At 40.6% G+C, this 16,755-nt stretch overlaps 1 protein-coding gene across 8 annotated transcripts in view; it reads right to left on the bottom strand.

Moving 5' to 3' along the window:
* The window catches only part of LOC100864830 (rap1 GTPase-activating protein 1), a 105,224-nt gene that overhangs the window by 72,051 nt on the left and 16,418 nt on the right, over nt 1-16,755 (bottom strand). For 2 of the 8 annotated variants that reach the window (XM_086916322.1, XM_086916330.1), the window contains exon 2: nt 4,304-4,387. The exons of the other annotated variants lie outside the window; for them this stretch is intronic. In XM_086916322.1, coding sequence (XP_086772448.1) covers nt 4,304-4,387 — 84 coding nt within the window. The remainder of the gene's footprint in view (nt 1-4,303; nt 4,388-16,755) is intronic. 8 annotated transcript variants of the gene reach the window in all.

Genomic DNA, 16,755 nt, shown 5'->3' with positions numbered 1-16,755 from the left:
TTATCCCTTCGACTCGTTTTTCTTATCGTATCATAATTCACGTTTTGACGTTTCTTTTTCCTTTCCTTTTCTTTTTTTTTTGTTATCATCAAGCGAAGAATTTTATCAATTTTCCACGATCTATTCGTACTATTGAAGTAATTATTTTAAAATGTAAATATATATATATATATATATTGTATAAAGTATTACTAATGTGAATATTTTGTTGCGTTTGCGTCATACTACATTATTACTAATAAATGGAAATAAATAAATAATGATTGCAACGAAATTGTTGGATCGTGCAAGCGATTTAAAAAAGATGTATAAAAAATAATCGATTCGATTTCATCCGATGCGTTTATTTTTATTAAAAAAAAAAAAAAAAAAAAAAGAAAGAAGCGTATTTTCCATTCCATTTGCAATAAAACGAAACAATTTTATCCGCGTTCCTTTGACTTTTGCTTCAATCCGATCCATTCAACGCGCGTTATTCATTTATTATTTACGCGTTTTAATTTAATACTGAAATTTGTGCAACTTAAACAAATCGATAAATAATCGTTTCTCATAATAATAATAATAATAATAATAATAATAATAATCGAAACGATTAAACAAAAGTAAAATCTTCACGTTGACTTGTATATAAAATGCCGCGTTGCTAAACAATTTCAATTTCGCGCTTCATTCATTTCGAACAATGTTCGAAAATCAATGTTCTTTTAATTTTCTTAAACACGCATTTAATTTTCCATTATTATTTAAAATTTATATACAAATCGACCTTTCAAAAAACGCTTCACATTTATTATGATCCCCCTCGAGTGGAAGAAAAAATAAGAAAAGAAAAAGAATCGTCATTCGATCCGTTCTCGTAACACCTTATCGCAATTCAATGACAGAGAGAGAGAGAGAGAGAGAGAGAGAGCATGGTTGAAACGTGTGTTATATTTGATTAAACCGTTCCGGCGGAAGAGGATCGAGGAGAGCACGCGTGTCGTTCAATTACCCGAGAAAATTTCCATTTATGTGAATGTGCGGTAGGAGAAACGCGAGCGCTGCCAAAAAGCGGTTCGACTTTTCATTACGTTACACGAACGTGGCCGATAAAATATCTTCCCCTTCGGAGAAGGATACAACACCGCAAAGCTATATATTCGTGGTTCGTAAACTTGGCAATGTGGGAGAGAAAAAAACGCGGTTTCGATACGAGTTCCCCCTCCTCCCCCCTTTTGGGGGGGGGAGGGGGACAGAGCTATAACCATTTCGAAGGGAGCGTGGCACGCGACATATTGCGATCTCCGCGACACCCAATCCCGCCAATCTCCGGGGGGAGTGGGGGGAAGGGAGAAGTCGGTGGAACGAAAAATTAAACGCCTCGACGCCATTGTTGCCGATAATAATCCGGCGATGCGCGAACGATTTCGATTCACCGATTTCGGTCAGAAATCGGTTATAATGGATCCAACTCGACGGCAAATTGAACGCATTTCGCGAACTCGATTATTCGATTATTTATACACTTACCATTAATTTCACGCAAATCCTTTTTGCGGTGTAAATGTAACGTAATATTCTCTACGTATGGAAGAAGAGATAATACAAGGATGGGGAACGAGCTCTGTCCCCGCTTCTGATGATTTACAATTTCTTCGTCTGATGTCCCAACGTGGAAAAACAGCATATGTGCGCCACTCGTAAACTACGCGGGCACAATACCATCACTTGATTAGTATTGTTCCAAAACGTGAGCAGGAGCAAAGTCACCGATCCTGTACTGCTCGACAGTTAGAACATTGTTTATACAGAAAATGCATCGTCGAGCACACTTTTACACGTTACGTTCGTGAATCGATTCAAGTGGTCGTACATACAACGATCTTTTCTTTTAACTAGGAGGATTTTTATTATACAATATTTGTTGTCGAGACTTTCTTGTGAATAAGGCACGTATTTTAGTTCGAATTATGGATCATCTAAGAAAGGATGTCGTCTTTCGGTAGTTGCATCGAATCTCCAGGGCGCAAACACGTGTGCATCAATGTGCGCGTTACCTCTCTACCTACACGACCAACCTCTGTTGCCCCAGCTATCTGCCTACCTACCTACCTACTCACCTACTCGTACATATCCATTCACCTAACCTGTCCCGTTTCTGCGCCGCTTTGCTCTCGCTTAATGCGAGTAAACTATGCGAGTCCACTTGGTATACGCGGTTAAAGCCTTAAACGTGGCTCGCACGATGTTTCCGATTGCGCGATTAAAGTCGAATCGAATTCCATACCGATACTTTATTACTCGAGCGCGGACAAATTATTAAATTTAAAACTCGAATCGGCCGATACGTACTTTGCAATTTAATTAACGTCACCGCCGATCGTTACATTCGTACGAAATGAATATTTCGATGATGTTTTCTTCGATCGCGTTATACAGAGTTTACAATTTATCTCACGTATTAACGTCTCTTATGAAAATAAGAAAGTTATGCAAGTCTAATTTAACTATCGTATTTCGAGTCGAATGCAAATGCATATTATTATACAGGAAAAGAAAATTCAAACGGAACATCTTCTGTCTAAAGAGAAAATGAAATTTATACGTTAGAAATCGAGGAGTGTGCGCACAAGATATCTTAATCCCGAACGAAAAAGAATTGCCGAGAAGCAAATGGCAAGAAATTGACGCGTGCCCTTCCATCGCGCGCATGCGTAACCGGGCCTCCTTAACGCGCCTCTGTCGAGCGTGGAACGAAAGAAAGAAAGAATACGCGCGGTGGATTTCGTAAACAGCGCGTAAATACGCAATAAAGCGAGAAAGAGAAGAGGCGTGGACGATTGACCAGGTAGATAACGTAGATGCCGTAGGCGATAACCTCTATTACGAATCACAATGCCGATTAATATGATAATTCGCATTCGATTGCGTTGTTTCACCGCGAGTCTCTTATCGCGCGAGTGCAATGGCTTCAGGTGGAAGGATCTGCTCGCGGGAAAAAGGAAGAACGAGGCGAGTTACGTAACACGGTGACGTGAGCGCGCGTTGGAAAAGACAAAGTTCATCAAATTTAAATGAATTATTCCAGACAATATCGATTATTCAGATTGAAATGAAATTGCAGCGTTACAGATATGGCGCAGGTGTGATATTTAGTTTATGAATTTGATTCTTTGCACTCGACAATTCAAAGTAAAATAGTAAATCTATTCAATATTTCGTTTATGATGAAATTATAATTTTGCGTTGGTTGAAATCTATATCAAAATATTATATAGTTTTCTTTTTTAAGTATTATAAAGTTTTCAATGCTGCGTGTTAATTAATGAAAACTGAAATGATTTAATACTTTAACATTAATTTATATTCGAATGTAAAATCATATATTTTTGAAACTATTGCGATAAATCGGAAATATCGAGTTTTAATGCATATCGATATATATATATATTGATCTGTGCGACAAAGTCTGTTTGAAATTGTGTACATTATCTATATGATATGGAACTTGTGAAATATTCTGTTAAAAGAATCATTTAGTAAATATATATATCATATACTATATAAATTGTTTTCGCCAGGAAAAAGATTATCACAAACAGCATTTCTTCATAAAAATTTTCACTTATCACGAAAAGCTTGGAATTACATCTAAACTCGTCAAATCATAGGTATCGAGACGAAAATTTCGAATATGACTTACGTACACCATTTATTACAACAAGCAAACCGATCAAAATGATTCGTGTTTTATCGCATGAAATTTATTTTCATTTCTTCGATACATTTACACGTGTATAAAATTAAATCTCGAAATAACGAACAGAAGAAAAAAATAATTGATGATCTTGGCAAGCCTCTGCCCGTTAAATCGAATCCGGATTAGTGGACGAGAGGGATAACGGTGGAAAAATAAAAAAAAAAAAGGAAAAAAAAATGGAACAGCGAAAGAAAGAAAGGAAAGGGGGAGGTGGGAGAAGGGGTTCTCTGTTTGGAAGGGAACACGGACGTTTTGACAGGGCTTGACGAATTTTGACAGGAGCCACGGCACGGCTGCTCGATTTCGAAAAGCCGCGCCAATGGAATCCAGGAGGAGAGGGGAGCGCACGAACCGTGGCGAAAGCAACAATCGAAATAATAATGTAACGCGTATGTACTCGATCGTTTCCACTTAACCGTCGCGTCCCGTCTCGCAGCGAATGGAACAACTGGAGCGACGACACTCGTCACGGACGGATCGCGTTTCCATTCTTACTCGTGTACCCGATGGATATGCATGCGCGTTGCGTTGGGATAAATTGAATAATTATAGATAACTCACCCCCTCGTACCTCCATCCTCCGAATTCCACCTCTTCTTCTGTACATACTCTACTAATCGTCCGTCAATCCATTTACTTCGGCCGCTTGAAACAATATCATCACTTTATTCCAGTTCTCGAGTCGGGTATGATTCGGCGAGAGATGGACCGAAGAAGAAAATTTTCGTTTCGACGAAAAATATTGGCCCGATCCATTTCCCCCGAAATAATTAATAATTTCGAATCTCGAAAATGGCGTGAAATGGCGATCAAAGTGCGTAACAGCATTCTGTTGGCGACACGTGCGCTCATAGGGAGGAAGGGCGAAACGATTGGGACGCGTGCTCCGAAAATAGGGTCAGAGAGGGGAATGCTCAAGCATACGGTCGAAGAAGAAGCGCGAAGGGTGTTCCATAGAAACCTGCTACGAGCATACTGCTGGAAAGAAGTTTCGCGGGTCTGATTGGTTAATATGCCTACTCTCACACGCATATTAACCATTTTCTTCCTAGCGTATTATTTATCGCGTATACCAATCCGATCGTGACACAGAGAGGCAATGAAACGACGATCCGTATCTAAATCATAGAATTTAGAGTATTCTATCGATATAATATACTAATGGGCTAATTATATATTCGTAACGATATGTATATAGAATCGTATGTATATCAAAATAGTCGTAGATAATTATCCTATTATAACTTCATAAATGAAAATAATTTTTAAAGTTCGAATTGTAGATAGGCTCTTCCACTACTTGTAGCGTGTGGTGTCAGGTTCGTCAACGAAGCGCGTAGAGTGGGGAGAGAAGCGTTTTAGCGAGGGACCCCTCTTGCCCCTGTGCCGTCCCGCGAGACTTTTTCTCGCCAGTGAACAGTATATACCTATTCTCATTTATCTGGTATACACGCGCGTGCGCGGATCGTTTTATTACCAGCTAGTTCGAAAGGCTAGTTCGCTCTCGAACGAAACTTGTCTCGCGTGAAAATTTCCTCTGGTTTCATCGGATGTTTCGAGTCCCCAATACCGAGTGTCAGAATTCATTTTTTCGCGAAATTTTTCTCGAGCTTTGGAAACTGGGGGCGTTCCCCGGTTAACCGCAATTTATTTTTACGCGTCGAGAAAAAAGAGCGTGGAGCGTTTCCAACGTTGTCTCCCTCCCCAATCATCGTTATTCTATCCGACAAACAAAGATGAACAGTCGTTCGTTCGTCGTTTCGAGCTGACAGTTAATTTATTTCAACGAAATGTCCTACACGCGCAATACGGTATATATTATTCGTTGGTAAAACGTTACGGACATTTTTTTTTTAATTCGTACCACCCACGGATGGAATTGTCATTCTCGCGTAAATTGTTCATTAAAATATTGGACACGCGAAAGATTTTTCAGATATAGAAAAATGGATTTAAAACGATGTTCATTTTTAATCTCTGCTTTCGAGAAAATCACATTTGGCTAACTCTTGATCTACCTCGATGTATTTTTGAGCAAAAGAGAAGAGTATATAAAAGTATATATTATATAATATGAAATTGTCAACTCTATTTAACCTATATTTTATGCTTAGCATATTTTCACCCTTATACTTCCTTCTTTATAATAAGTTCTTTTTTGTATTAATTTAATTGCTTTTTGAAAACGATATAGTACCACCGAACGAATTTAGAAATTTATATTATTTCTGCATGAGTTTAAGCTGAACTACAGTGCAGCTGAAGCGTATCGAAATATTAGGATAGCTTTCGAAGAAAGTTCTATTGATTAGAGAATGATGGTTCAGTGATGGTTTCAAAAATTGGTGTGGTAAACGAGATGGACGGAAATCCATATTAAAAATAAATTGAAAGTCAGAAAATGGAAGCTAATCCACGAACAAATATCCGCAGAGTTAGACGTATCTCCAATTACAGACATTTAAATGAAATGGAATAAAGTGAAAAAATAATAGAAAATCAAAAGTTGCGGCGTTTGAAAATTTGCTTATCGCGTATCCTAGCTAGAAATCTATTTTTGAATAAAATTATAAATGCATATTGTACGTACACGATCTGGACAATGGTTGATCAATACTAATGAAAATCTTAAATTTCTAAAAAAGTTATAGTAACTTTTAAGGGAATAATTGGTTATTCTTTTCCGAAACAAAGGAAAAAAAACAATCTGCATTAATCGATAAACACGGATCCACTCTTCCCGACGCGTACATCACAAATCACCAACCGATTATCACTTGTTTTTATTGTTTTTAAAAAATAAAATACTCGAGAAACTGTAATCATGCATTTAAAGAATTTCTTCCCGCTGAAAACAATATTTCGTTTCGAAAATATATTTTTCTTCGAACCAAAAAAAAAAAAAACGTCAATTTCATGCGATACGACCTGACACTTAAATCATTCTCACACCTACAGATAGAAATCTTAATTTACACGGTTAAATAAGTAAGTCCATTAAAATTAACGCGTTCCCTTGCGCGATCTATTGCTAATCTTGTTTTTTCCGGTGCGGCACAGACGTGTTGTATGCGTTGTAGACGGACGCAAAGGAGGGTCAAACTGGTGTGACACCGTCATTCCTATCACGTTCCGCCATCGGACGTTTCGCTCTCGTTTCCGGCATACGATTTCCGGCAAATTAAATCCGCGCTCGCGTGCGCATCACTACGATCTTGGCCACTTTGAAACACTTTTTTTCTTTTCTTCTTCTTCTTTCACGCACGTACTCGAAAGCACGGAAACGGAAACGATTTCGTAGATTCGATATCTACCTCTCCTTTTCATTCGCCCGTGCAGCAGCGTTATTTTAACGCGTTATTGCCGCAGTGTTTCTCAACTTCTGGGAATCGTTGTTGGATAACTTTTGATTCTTAACATCGTTTCTTTTTTTTTATTTTTGTAAATCGATCGACAATTCGAAACAGACTACAGTTTAATAATCGTGAAAGTTCAGCTCGCAATTTAACGAAAATAATTAATTTTTGGAGAAATGTCTGTTAAAGTTTCGATCGTGTAGATGATTCAGGTTTCTCAATAATAGCTTTTACAAAAGGTGTTCGAATACCATTTTCATTCATCGGTTCGTTCATCAAAACTTTAGTTACTTGGAATTTACTCATCAATTCGTTTCGTTAATTTCGAGATTAACGATATTATTATTAAGGAATTTTGGATATAAAAAAAAAATTGTTGCTTGCTCTATGTCAAGTCGAGAAAAATCGATGGAAAAGCGGATAAAAAACAAAGTCGAGTAGTAGACTGGATCCAGGATGGAAATCTTTCTTCCTGTCTGCGGATCGTAAATCGAGCCGACGTCCGTTTTCTCCGAGACAGTGACTAACGAGGTGTAAAGACACTTGGCCCGCGAGCGTAAGTGGGATACGCGGCGGAAAGGAACGCGAATCGGAATTGGAGAATAACGCTTGCCTCGTCGCTCTGTTTGCACAATTTTTCCTACCTTTCTCCAATTCGATATGCTCAATGGCCGCTTCTAATCTCCAGGAAATCGATTCGTCCGAGTCGATAATAGAAATCTGTCTTCGATCTCGTGAACCACTACTTTCCGCGTTACAACGTTTTTCTTCCTTTGAAATTTGAATCGTAAAAAAAAAAAAGAAGAAAAGAAGCAGATATTAAAATCTATTCTCGCGATTCAAGCTTAACGTCTCGGCCACCAGTTTACGATTCGAAGGGAATTTTACCTTTCGCGTAGAACAATAAAATCGAGTAACATTATTTCTATAGAATACGATAATTTAGTGTGCCGTAAAACGATTTTAGAGAAGATATTTCCTTTGCGAAGAAAGACGATGCCTCGTCGTGCAACGGTCTTTCTCGCGTTTGGCGTGTAGCCAACATGTTTTTTCTCCAATTTTTTTCCTCTTTGCTCGATGCTCCTCGACGTCGTATTCGCTCGACTCGCCGTTTCGCATGTATATTCGCCTCTTTCAATTCGTCTCGTTCGATTCGTTTTCCCTTTCCACGTTTCTCAAAAATCGTGTTATTTCGCGTCGAAATGAAAAAAGAATATCGTCGCTGCGCGCGACACACCTGTTGCACGAACGCGGAGGGAGTATAAATCAATCGAGCCGGCAACAATGTAGTTTGTTGCACGGTAAAAGCTCGATCGCATCTTGGATCGCTTCTTTTCGATCGTTAATATAACCACCATTTTGCGCAACGTATTTTTGTCTCTGATCTCGCGTCTTTTCTACACCGGTTTATAAATCACTTTCGCTTCTAAACTCGATTCTCCCTCCGTAGCGAACGGAAAAAAAAAACAAAAAATTTTATCGTTGGAGAGATCGCAATCTGGTTTGGTAATCGCGAACGACTGCGTGCCATTTTGCGACGAACTTTGTGAAACAAACGCAGAAAACGTAGAAGAAATATTGTTCGAGAGGGAAGACAAAGGCTACTTTCTTGCCACAATCTTGTGTTGGTTGGATACGTTTTCAGATTCAACGATCATTTCTGCTCGCGCAGCTCGGTGAAAAGTAAATTCTTGCGGCTTGGGATCCGCGTATATATACAACCCGATATAGTATATCGCGGGCGTATACGATACAAAGAGAGAGAAAGAGAGAAGGGGGCAGGGAGAGGGAGAGGGAGAAAAGAGACGATGGTGCGTGAAGCTAACAGCTCGGTTGCCGGTGTCAAGGGATTATTGCTCGAACTCACGAGCACGTCGGGTCACTGTACGTACACTTGGTAGATATAGCCTGATTCACAAGAGGCCGCGCTCACTTGTTAGTGGCTTTGTTCGAGAAATTGTGGCCTGTTACATACCGTGGCTGTATACGTTTCTCCAGTCGCGCCCCGTGGTAATAGCCCAACGATATTTTCGTCGTGCAAAAGGAAAGAGGATGCTCCCTTGCTGAGCCAGGCATCCGCCGAACCGTCTTCCATAGGGATCCCTCTATGGAAATTAACCGCGGCATTGTATCGTGCAAATTCGCTTTTTCTTTACCTTCGGATTCTTCCATTCGGATTTTCAAACGGCGCGTTTAAATACACGCCACTTATCGTCGGATATTCTATACAATAATCTCTCCCGCATTCTTCGATTTTTCCACTGCGCAATAAACAGGAAAAACGCGCGATTCGCTTCGACGAGTAAACGACCACAATGATCGAAACGAAATCGAGACTCGATCGTGTCGCGGATTTTCACACTTTCGAGACGCCGTACTCTTCCCTTCTCCTTCCGAATTGATTCGAAAAGAGCATTCGTTCTCTTTCTCTCTCTCTCTCTCAGTCGAGTATCAAAGCGTGTAACCGTCCACTCGAAAAGGTTTCCCTCGTGGACGAAATCCCTGCGTATTCTCCGTATTCACCGGATGTGCTACGCCCCCTTCTTCGTTGCAACTTCCTCTTTAACCGGGCGCGGATCGAGCATCGAGAAGAAAGAGGGAGCAGGTTGAGCAGGTACAGGAGGATGGGGGGAGGAGGGGAGGGGAGGGTTCCAGTTTTAGTTCGCCTCCTCCCTTCCCAACGTGTGATCCGACGGAGGATCGGGCCGTTTCAACGAGTCTTGCCCTCTTTTCAACGAGGCATGTAAGACGAGAAGAGGTTAAGAAATGAAGTGGGCGTGCATGAAAATGCACGGGGGCCCCGTGGATTCCGGGGGAGGGGAGGGGGGGGGGCGAAAGGAACCGAGAGGCTGTTTAATATTCCCCAGAGGTGGAGAACTAATTTTTTTTTTTCTCCCTTCCTTTCTTGCTCACCGGCGACGGGTGAGCGACGGTTGGAACGGATCTCCTCGCGTCCTCCACACAATCGGCGCGCCGTCGATCGCGATCCCGAAGATAGAGAAAAATTTTCTCGACGACGAGATTATTATTATTATAACCGGCCGATAATAATCTCCGCTCCGGTGTCACGCTGTTAAATCACCTTCCCACCTTTCCTTCCCGTGTCCCGTGCTCGATCGATATTAACGAGCGGATCGATATCCTCGCCCTTCTCGCTTCGTTAATATCTCGCACAATGGGGTAATCGTTATCCTATAAAATCGCGTTAATATTTCAACCACGTATCCGGCTCGTGACCGACGGTTAAATTGAAATCGCGTCTTTACGATCCCCGAAGGATTTGCGCGGGGGGAGGGGAGGGGGGAGACGGTCCGCGCGTGATCCGCGCACGGCGAGTTCACGCTGAGAAAATTGCATCCAACGCGTATTAATAAAGCGGAATATCCAAAACGAGGATTCTTACCCCTCCCCTCTCTCTCTGCCTCTCTCTCTCTCTCTCTCTCTCTCTCTCTCTCTCTCTCTCTCTCTCTCTCTCTCTCTCTCTCTCTCTCTCTCTCTCTCTCTCTCTCTCTGTGTGTGTGTGTGTGTGTGTGTGTGTGTGTGTGTGTGTGTGTGTGTGTGTGTGTGTGTGTGTGTGTGTGTGTGTGTGTGTCTTTCTCGCTGTCTCTCTTTCCTCTCTCTCTCTCTCTCTCTCCCTCCCTCCCTCCCTCCCTCCCTCCCTCCCTCCCTCTCTCGCTTTTTGAGAGCGTTTGGTGGGGCTCAGGTGTATCGATAAATAATTCGACGGAGGGAGGCGTTGAGCCTGATCGTCGTCCGTTTTAACGAACGAGGTAAATTTTCCAAACCAGTTAAAAAGGCGAAACACGATCGGCCGTTAATCGTTCGAAATCGAATGATAATCGTGATCGCGGGCCGCCATTAAGCGGAAACAAGTGGAAATAATAACGATATTACACGCGTAATTAATAGTTATACGAGCCGCGCGATATAAATCTTGGCCGATATACCTATCCCGCGCGTGATTCGTGAGCGTATTCGAGAGGGTGACTCGGTGGACGAGTTGTGATACGCGACGAGAGAAAAATGGATGAAAGAGAAAAGAAGAGAGAAAAAAAAAAGAAAAATTTCATACGCGAGGCTCGCATCCTCGCTCGCTCATAATGCGAGATTGCGAGTTCGAGGGGGTTAGGAGAGGGAAGGGGAGGGAGAGAGGGTTATTAAAGAGGATAATATCGACGGCCGGTGTAACGAAATCGAGTTTCATAAGGTGCGTGAAATTTCATTCGAAAACTCGTAAGGAGGGCTAATCGCGATCCAATTACCGCGTTATACAAGTAACTAAAGAAGCGAGGCTGCAAATTGATTTTGCTCGAAGACTCGCGTATATATATCCCATCCCCCGTTTCTCGGATCGTGACAAAAGTTGTTAAAGGACGATAACATGACGCGTTACATCCCGTCGCACAGTGGTTGTGGAGTAACGTGTATTAAAGTTCGTTCTCGAATTGTATAAAAAAATAATTGTTTCGATGTGTATACGTTAAAAAAATTTTAAATCCTTCTTTTATAAACGAAATATATAGGCAGACGATTAATCTGAATAACTGATCGGTCAATAATTTTTTTAATTTCAATAGGTGGGAAATATTCCGCGAATTTTTTAATAAGCGTTTGAATTTCAATTTTATAACGGATGCGATATCTGTAAATTAAACTTAAAGTTAAGTAATTACTTCGTATTGGAAATCCATGTAACGTAACGATTCGTTAATGATTTTTCATATGTCCCACATATGCCCGCCATCTATCGGATTCTTTAATCCTGTCATTGATATTTATGGATTAATTTTTTAAAAGCTATTAACAATAATAACATTCTTAACTTTAGTTGGCAATTTTGTTTTATTCCTTTCAATGAACGATCTCCTTCCCGACGAGATCGAAAATTTTTAAAATTCTTTCCGATTCTTCCGTGTTCTCACGATTCTCGTGTAATTTCGAAACGAAATAAATCGGGACGAAAAAGTAATAACGCGTACGCAGACTGTTCATTATGCAAATGTATCGCGTTCCGCGAGCAAGTAATCAGCGCGAGTTTTGAAGAGAATCGATCGAGAAGGGGGAAGGGCGTTGCATCGAATTTACCGGTCCGTCGCGTCGCCTTCTTCTTTTTAGAGCCAGCTTGGTGTCAAAAGAAGACGAGTCACGCGTGATTAAACGTGTAACGGTTAAACGGATTACTTACATTGTGAGCCTTCCACTCGCGTAATAAACGGAAATTAACGAGAAACACGAAGGGCTAAAGGGGCGGAGAAAAGTGGACGAAGAATTTATTTCGCGCTCGAAATTATGATTCAACGATATTCGAAATTTATTATGCCTCTGTATTAAACTGTTTTACCTAGAAAAAAGTAACCAATCGAGTTTTTATAAACGTAGCATTAATTCTTGGAAAGATGGAAAAATTAATTTTGGAAATTAATTTCGACGCGAATTTAATTTGTACGATTAAAAAGTATGGATTTTTCTATTTACCATTTCTCTTTGTATCCTCGAAAACGGATGCGCTCGAGGGAATACGGTAATATGCCTAAAAGGAATGATCGCGATTCCCTTCGCTTTCTACAGTACCGGCGGAGAGCTTTTACATATTCGCAAAGTGTACACAAACCGTCTCTCTCCCTCGACAAAGAACCCTGCCTTTCGCATATTCTCCCTCTCCTCTCCACGCTCACTCGTCATCATCGCTCTTCGAGCGATGCACGCTCGCTACTACTTCGAACGTCATTCTCAGTATTACTCAAATTTATTCGATACACGGTAGATACGTACCACCACATATGCATTCGTACCTCGATTTGTTCTACGCTTTGAAAAAAAACTTACGCTTAAAATTTAAAAAAATCGTTTTAAAAAAGAAAAAAAAAATTTCCCTCTCTCGCCAAGAACGAGAAGTAAAATTTCCTACGCTCCTGAGTAGAATTTCCGTGTTCAAGGACACGCATAATTACTCGTAGGAAGTAACTGGTTAATTAACGTTCCTTCGAAATAGGAGAGAGCGCCATAAGAGGCAGCGTAGAGGCGCGACCTTGGTCGAGGCAAGGGTTCCCATCGGTGTCTCGCGGACATCATCGACGTTGACTGATTCATTGGCTCGATTGGAATCGATCGGATCGCGCGTGGCAATTACACATTCATCTATCCATTGGAACGTGCAAGGCCGATCAGGGCTCGTGTAGCGAATAGATCGGCCGCGTGGCGGATCAATTTTGCGTCGATTAAATTATAACCTGGCCAAGCGACGGGCTGCTTGGCCAAGAGCCAAAAAGACACGAGCCGCGTTCGAGCGGCGTCGCGTTATCTCGACGGTTGGGAAATTAACCGCCCGTTTCTCCCCTCTTCCGCCCACCTTTTTGTCGAGTAAAAACAAAGCAAAAAAAGGTTCCGTCCCGAAGTTTAATTCGAGTCGAAAGGAAAGAAGAAGTTTCGCTCGCGTTAAAGAAACTTGTTGGATTTTAATCGAAAGATATCGGGAGAAAAGTTTCGTTTATGATATCCGTGGCAACTTTTCCCCTGATCCTTACTTTATTTTCTTCGCTTACTCGCGAAGAAATGCTCGATATTTCATTTCACCATTAATTTTTATTCTTCCTCCGCGGGAAGGAAATAATTAAAAAATCATTCGCTCACCTCGTCGAAACGATGCGAATTATTTTTCTCTCTTTGAAAAGAAATTTTTCTTATTCCATCTGGCGAAAAAATGCGAAACTTGTAAAAAGTAAATTTTCAATCCGTTCGATTCACTGCACCGATGCTTGTATAATTTATACAAGCGTGCAATAATTAATAATTAACGTCTGCCTCGTACTATACATCAACGAAGTACATTCAACGCAACGAAGGAAAACGTGAAATATCATGCATAAAATATTTTTCCTTTTATCCTTCCGTATCCTTTTTTTTTATAAATAACTTTTTTTTTTCCCCTACGAAAAAGAAAATACGAAATTCATTCCTGTTCTATTACAAACATACACGCGAAATAACCAGTTTCAACCAAGACAGTTACAACCGAAGAGATTATTGAAATAACGAACATTACTGTTACCGAGCGACGTACGTTTATTTAAGTACGCAAGGAGTCTGTCAGGAGAGTGTTTCGTCCAAGCCAACTATAGCAAAGCGCCGACGAGGATTATTCGAAAAGGCTGCCTCGAATTTTTTTACGATCCTCTGAGAAACCATGTACTGACTATTTCAATTTATTCGTTACGAAAATTATTAAACGTCGTTCAAAGATTCGTCGCTCCACCTATGAAACGTGGTATACATCCACGTATATATATATATATATATATAGAAACGTAGGTAGTAGTACGCTTATACGAACTGGACAACCTTGCCCGCAAAGTATCATTTCCACGAATACCGGCGTATTGCCATATTGCCCAGAGGGCAGATATCGAAACGAGGGGGAAGAGGAGGTATCGTCGACGCTACTGATTCGCTTTTTTTTCGAAAAAGGAACAGCTAAATATCGAGTCCTCGGCCGCCCTCGAACCTTTATTACCTACGATCGATAAGAGATAAAAATTTGTAAATAATAATTCTACATTACGGATTCGAGAGAAGAGTGTTCGAACGAAGAGCTTCTTCTTTCTTCTTTTTTTTTTTTTTTCCACGAAAATATTCATTTTCCCCCGTTTTTCGATCGTTGGAAAAAATGTATGTGTACGCAAGTGTTTACGAGTCGGTAAATAAGGTTGAATTTATTAATATAATAAATAGGAGGAGGAGAGACCTTGCCTCGCCAACGGAGAGTCAAACTCTCCGTCCGTATATACATGTTGGGGCGATAGTTGGGAATGGACGCAACAACGAGCACGACAGCCTGAATATATAACGAGCGAATTAATAATACTCTCATGAATACTCTTTAATTATATTTCAAAAAGTGACTCACGCGGTGCATGGAAAGAACGACGAATACAGCCGCTTTTCACAGTGTAGCCTCGCTATTAAAATTACAACAACGGCCGCTTATCTGCTTATTAAGTGTTAACGAGTAATATTAACTTCGCAAATATACGTATATATTTTGCTCTCGATTAAAAGCTTTATCTGGAACGGCGTACAATTGACCGATACGGATTCTGCCTCGCTCGATTTCCTCGTCGCCTTTTTATTTTCGATAAATCGAAGCTTTCGCATTCCTTTCGTTTCTCAATCTTCGTCCTTCGAACGAAATAATACGAGAGAAAGAAAAAAAAAAAATCAATCGAGAAAGTTATTTAAAAAAAAAAAAATGGAAGCAATGTCGCAACACAATGTTGTTTCCTTATCACGAATATCGCGACCACGCACATCCGCGGTGACACAATCACCAGTAATCGTGGAATCCGCAAAACCGCGCTCTGAAAGCCCTTACTTTATTCCCCGAAATTTCATCGCGACCCGTTTATGTTTACAATGTAAATGTGTACAAACGCGAAAATACGACAATGAACGCTCCGTTCTCTTCATTTCACGCTTTCTCTATATACACGGAATTCGAGTGTTTCGATCCAGAGTGTGGAGAAACTTTTTTTTTTTTTTAGAGCAGGCTAAAATAAATAAGAGCTACAACGTACATTTGAAAATCGCAGGCGAGCGGTCTCTTTCCGTTGGAAAAGTTTCACCGAGTGAAAACGTTTCGAGACGCCTCCGTTCGCCTTCCTGTTCGAGCATCGACGACCTCAATTAGATCAATTCTGCACCCACAAACCGGTGGCGTGGGTCGCTTCCATAATAAACAGGAAATTAGAAACGCGTTCCCGCTGCTTCGACCCTTTCATCCACTTCCATTCGACCATTTGAAATTGTGCTACGAAATATTAATTCGAGATTCGATACACAACAATAACACTATGTGTGCAACTCTGACCTAACGCAACAATTATATTTATACGACAAATATTCGAAGCAGCTCTCCCCACCCCAAAGCAAATTGACTCGCTCGAAATGCCCGTTGTTATTTTCGAACAATTCGATTATTATTATTACGTTGTATCGTTGCACTTGTGTAACGGTGCAATCGCCTAGAAAACGAGATAAATATCGGAGATTTAACGTCGTTCCAACCCTTTCGAGGAAACGAGGTCTCCACCCGTTCCAATTTCGCTTCGAAATTTTACATCTACAGAATGGCCGAGAGAGACGTGGTTGGTTATTATATTCCCCCAAGTGGGAAAGAATATCGGTCTTGTTCTCGGCAGCGTTCATTAGTATTCCGGGCGATACGTTTCTAGTGGCCGGCCGCGAGACGAGTAAAAATGGGTGGCCCGATCATAATTTCATTCCACTCGAATATACTGTTCATCTGCTGGAAAGAAGAAAGAAGGAACGCAGATCGATTAATGCGGGAACGAAAACGTCTATTTTTCAACACGCATTCTTTGTTTCCAGCGTATCATTTGTCACGTGTATTAATAATCCGATTATGACGGACGAGAGACCATCTGTGTCTAAGTCCGTAGAAGTATCCTAACATATCGATATGATACAAAAATTTTTTTATTTCTCATAATATATGTAGGTTAATTATGATTCGTGACGATAATTTAATTCATAAAATGTAATTTTGCGTTTTGCGAGTAATAAAATAACAATTATCATAGATAATTTCGAAAAATAGTTCAGACAGCTATCCTAATGTAACTTCATAAATGAAAATAATTT

The sequence above is a fragment of the Apis florea genome, unplaced genomic scaffold, assembly GCF_048593485.1.
Source record: "Apis florea isolate Af1SG1 unplaced genomic scaffold, ASM4859348v1 contig_3802_pilon, whole genome shotgun sequence".
NCBI classification, from domain to species: Eukaryota; Metazoa; Arthropoda; class Insecta; order Hymenoptera; family Apidae; genus Apis; species Apis florea.
This window is presented reverse-complemented; position numbering and strand designations above follow the sequence as displayed.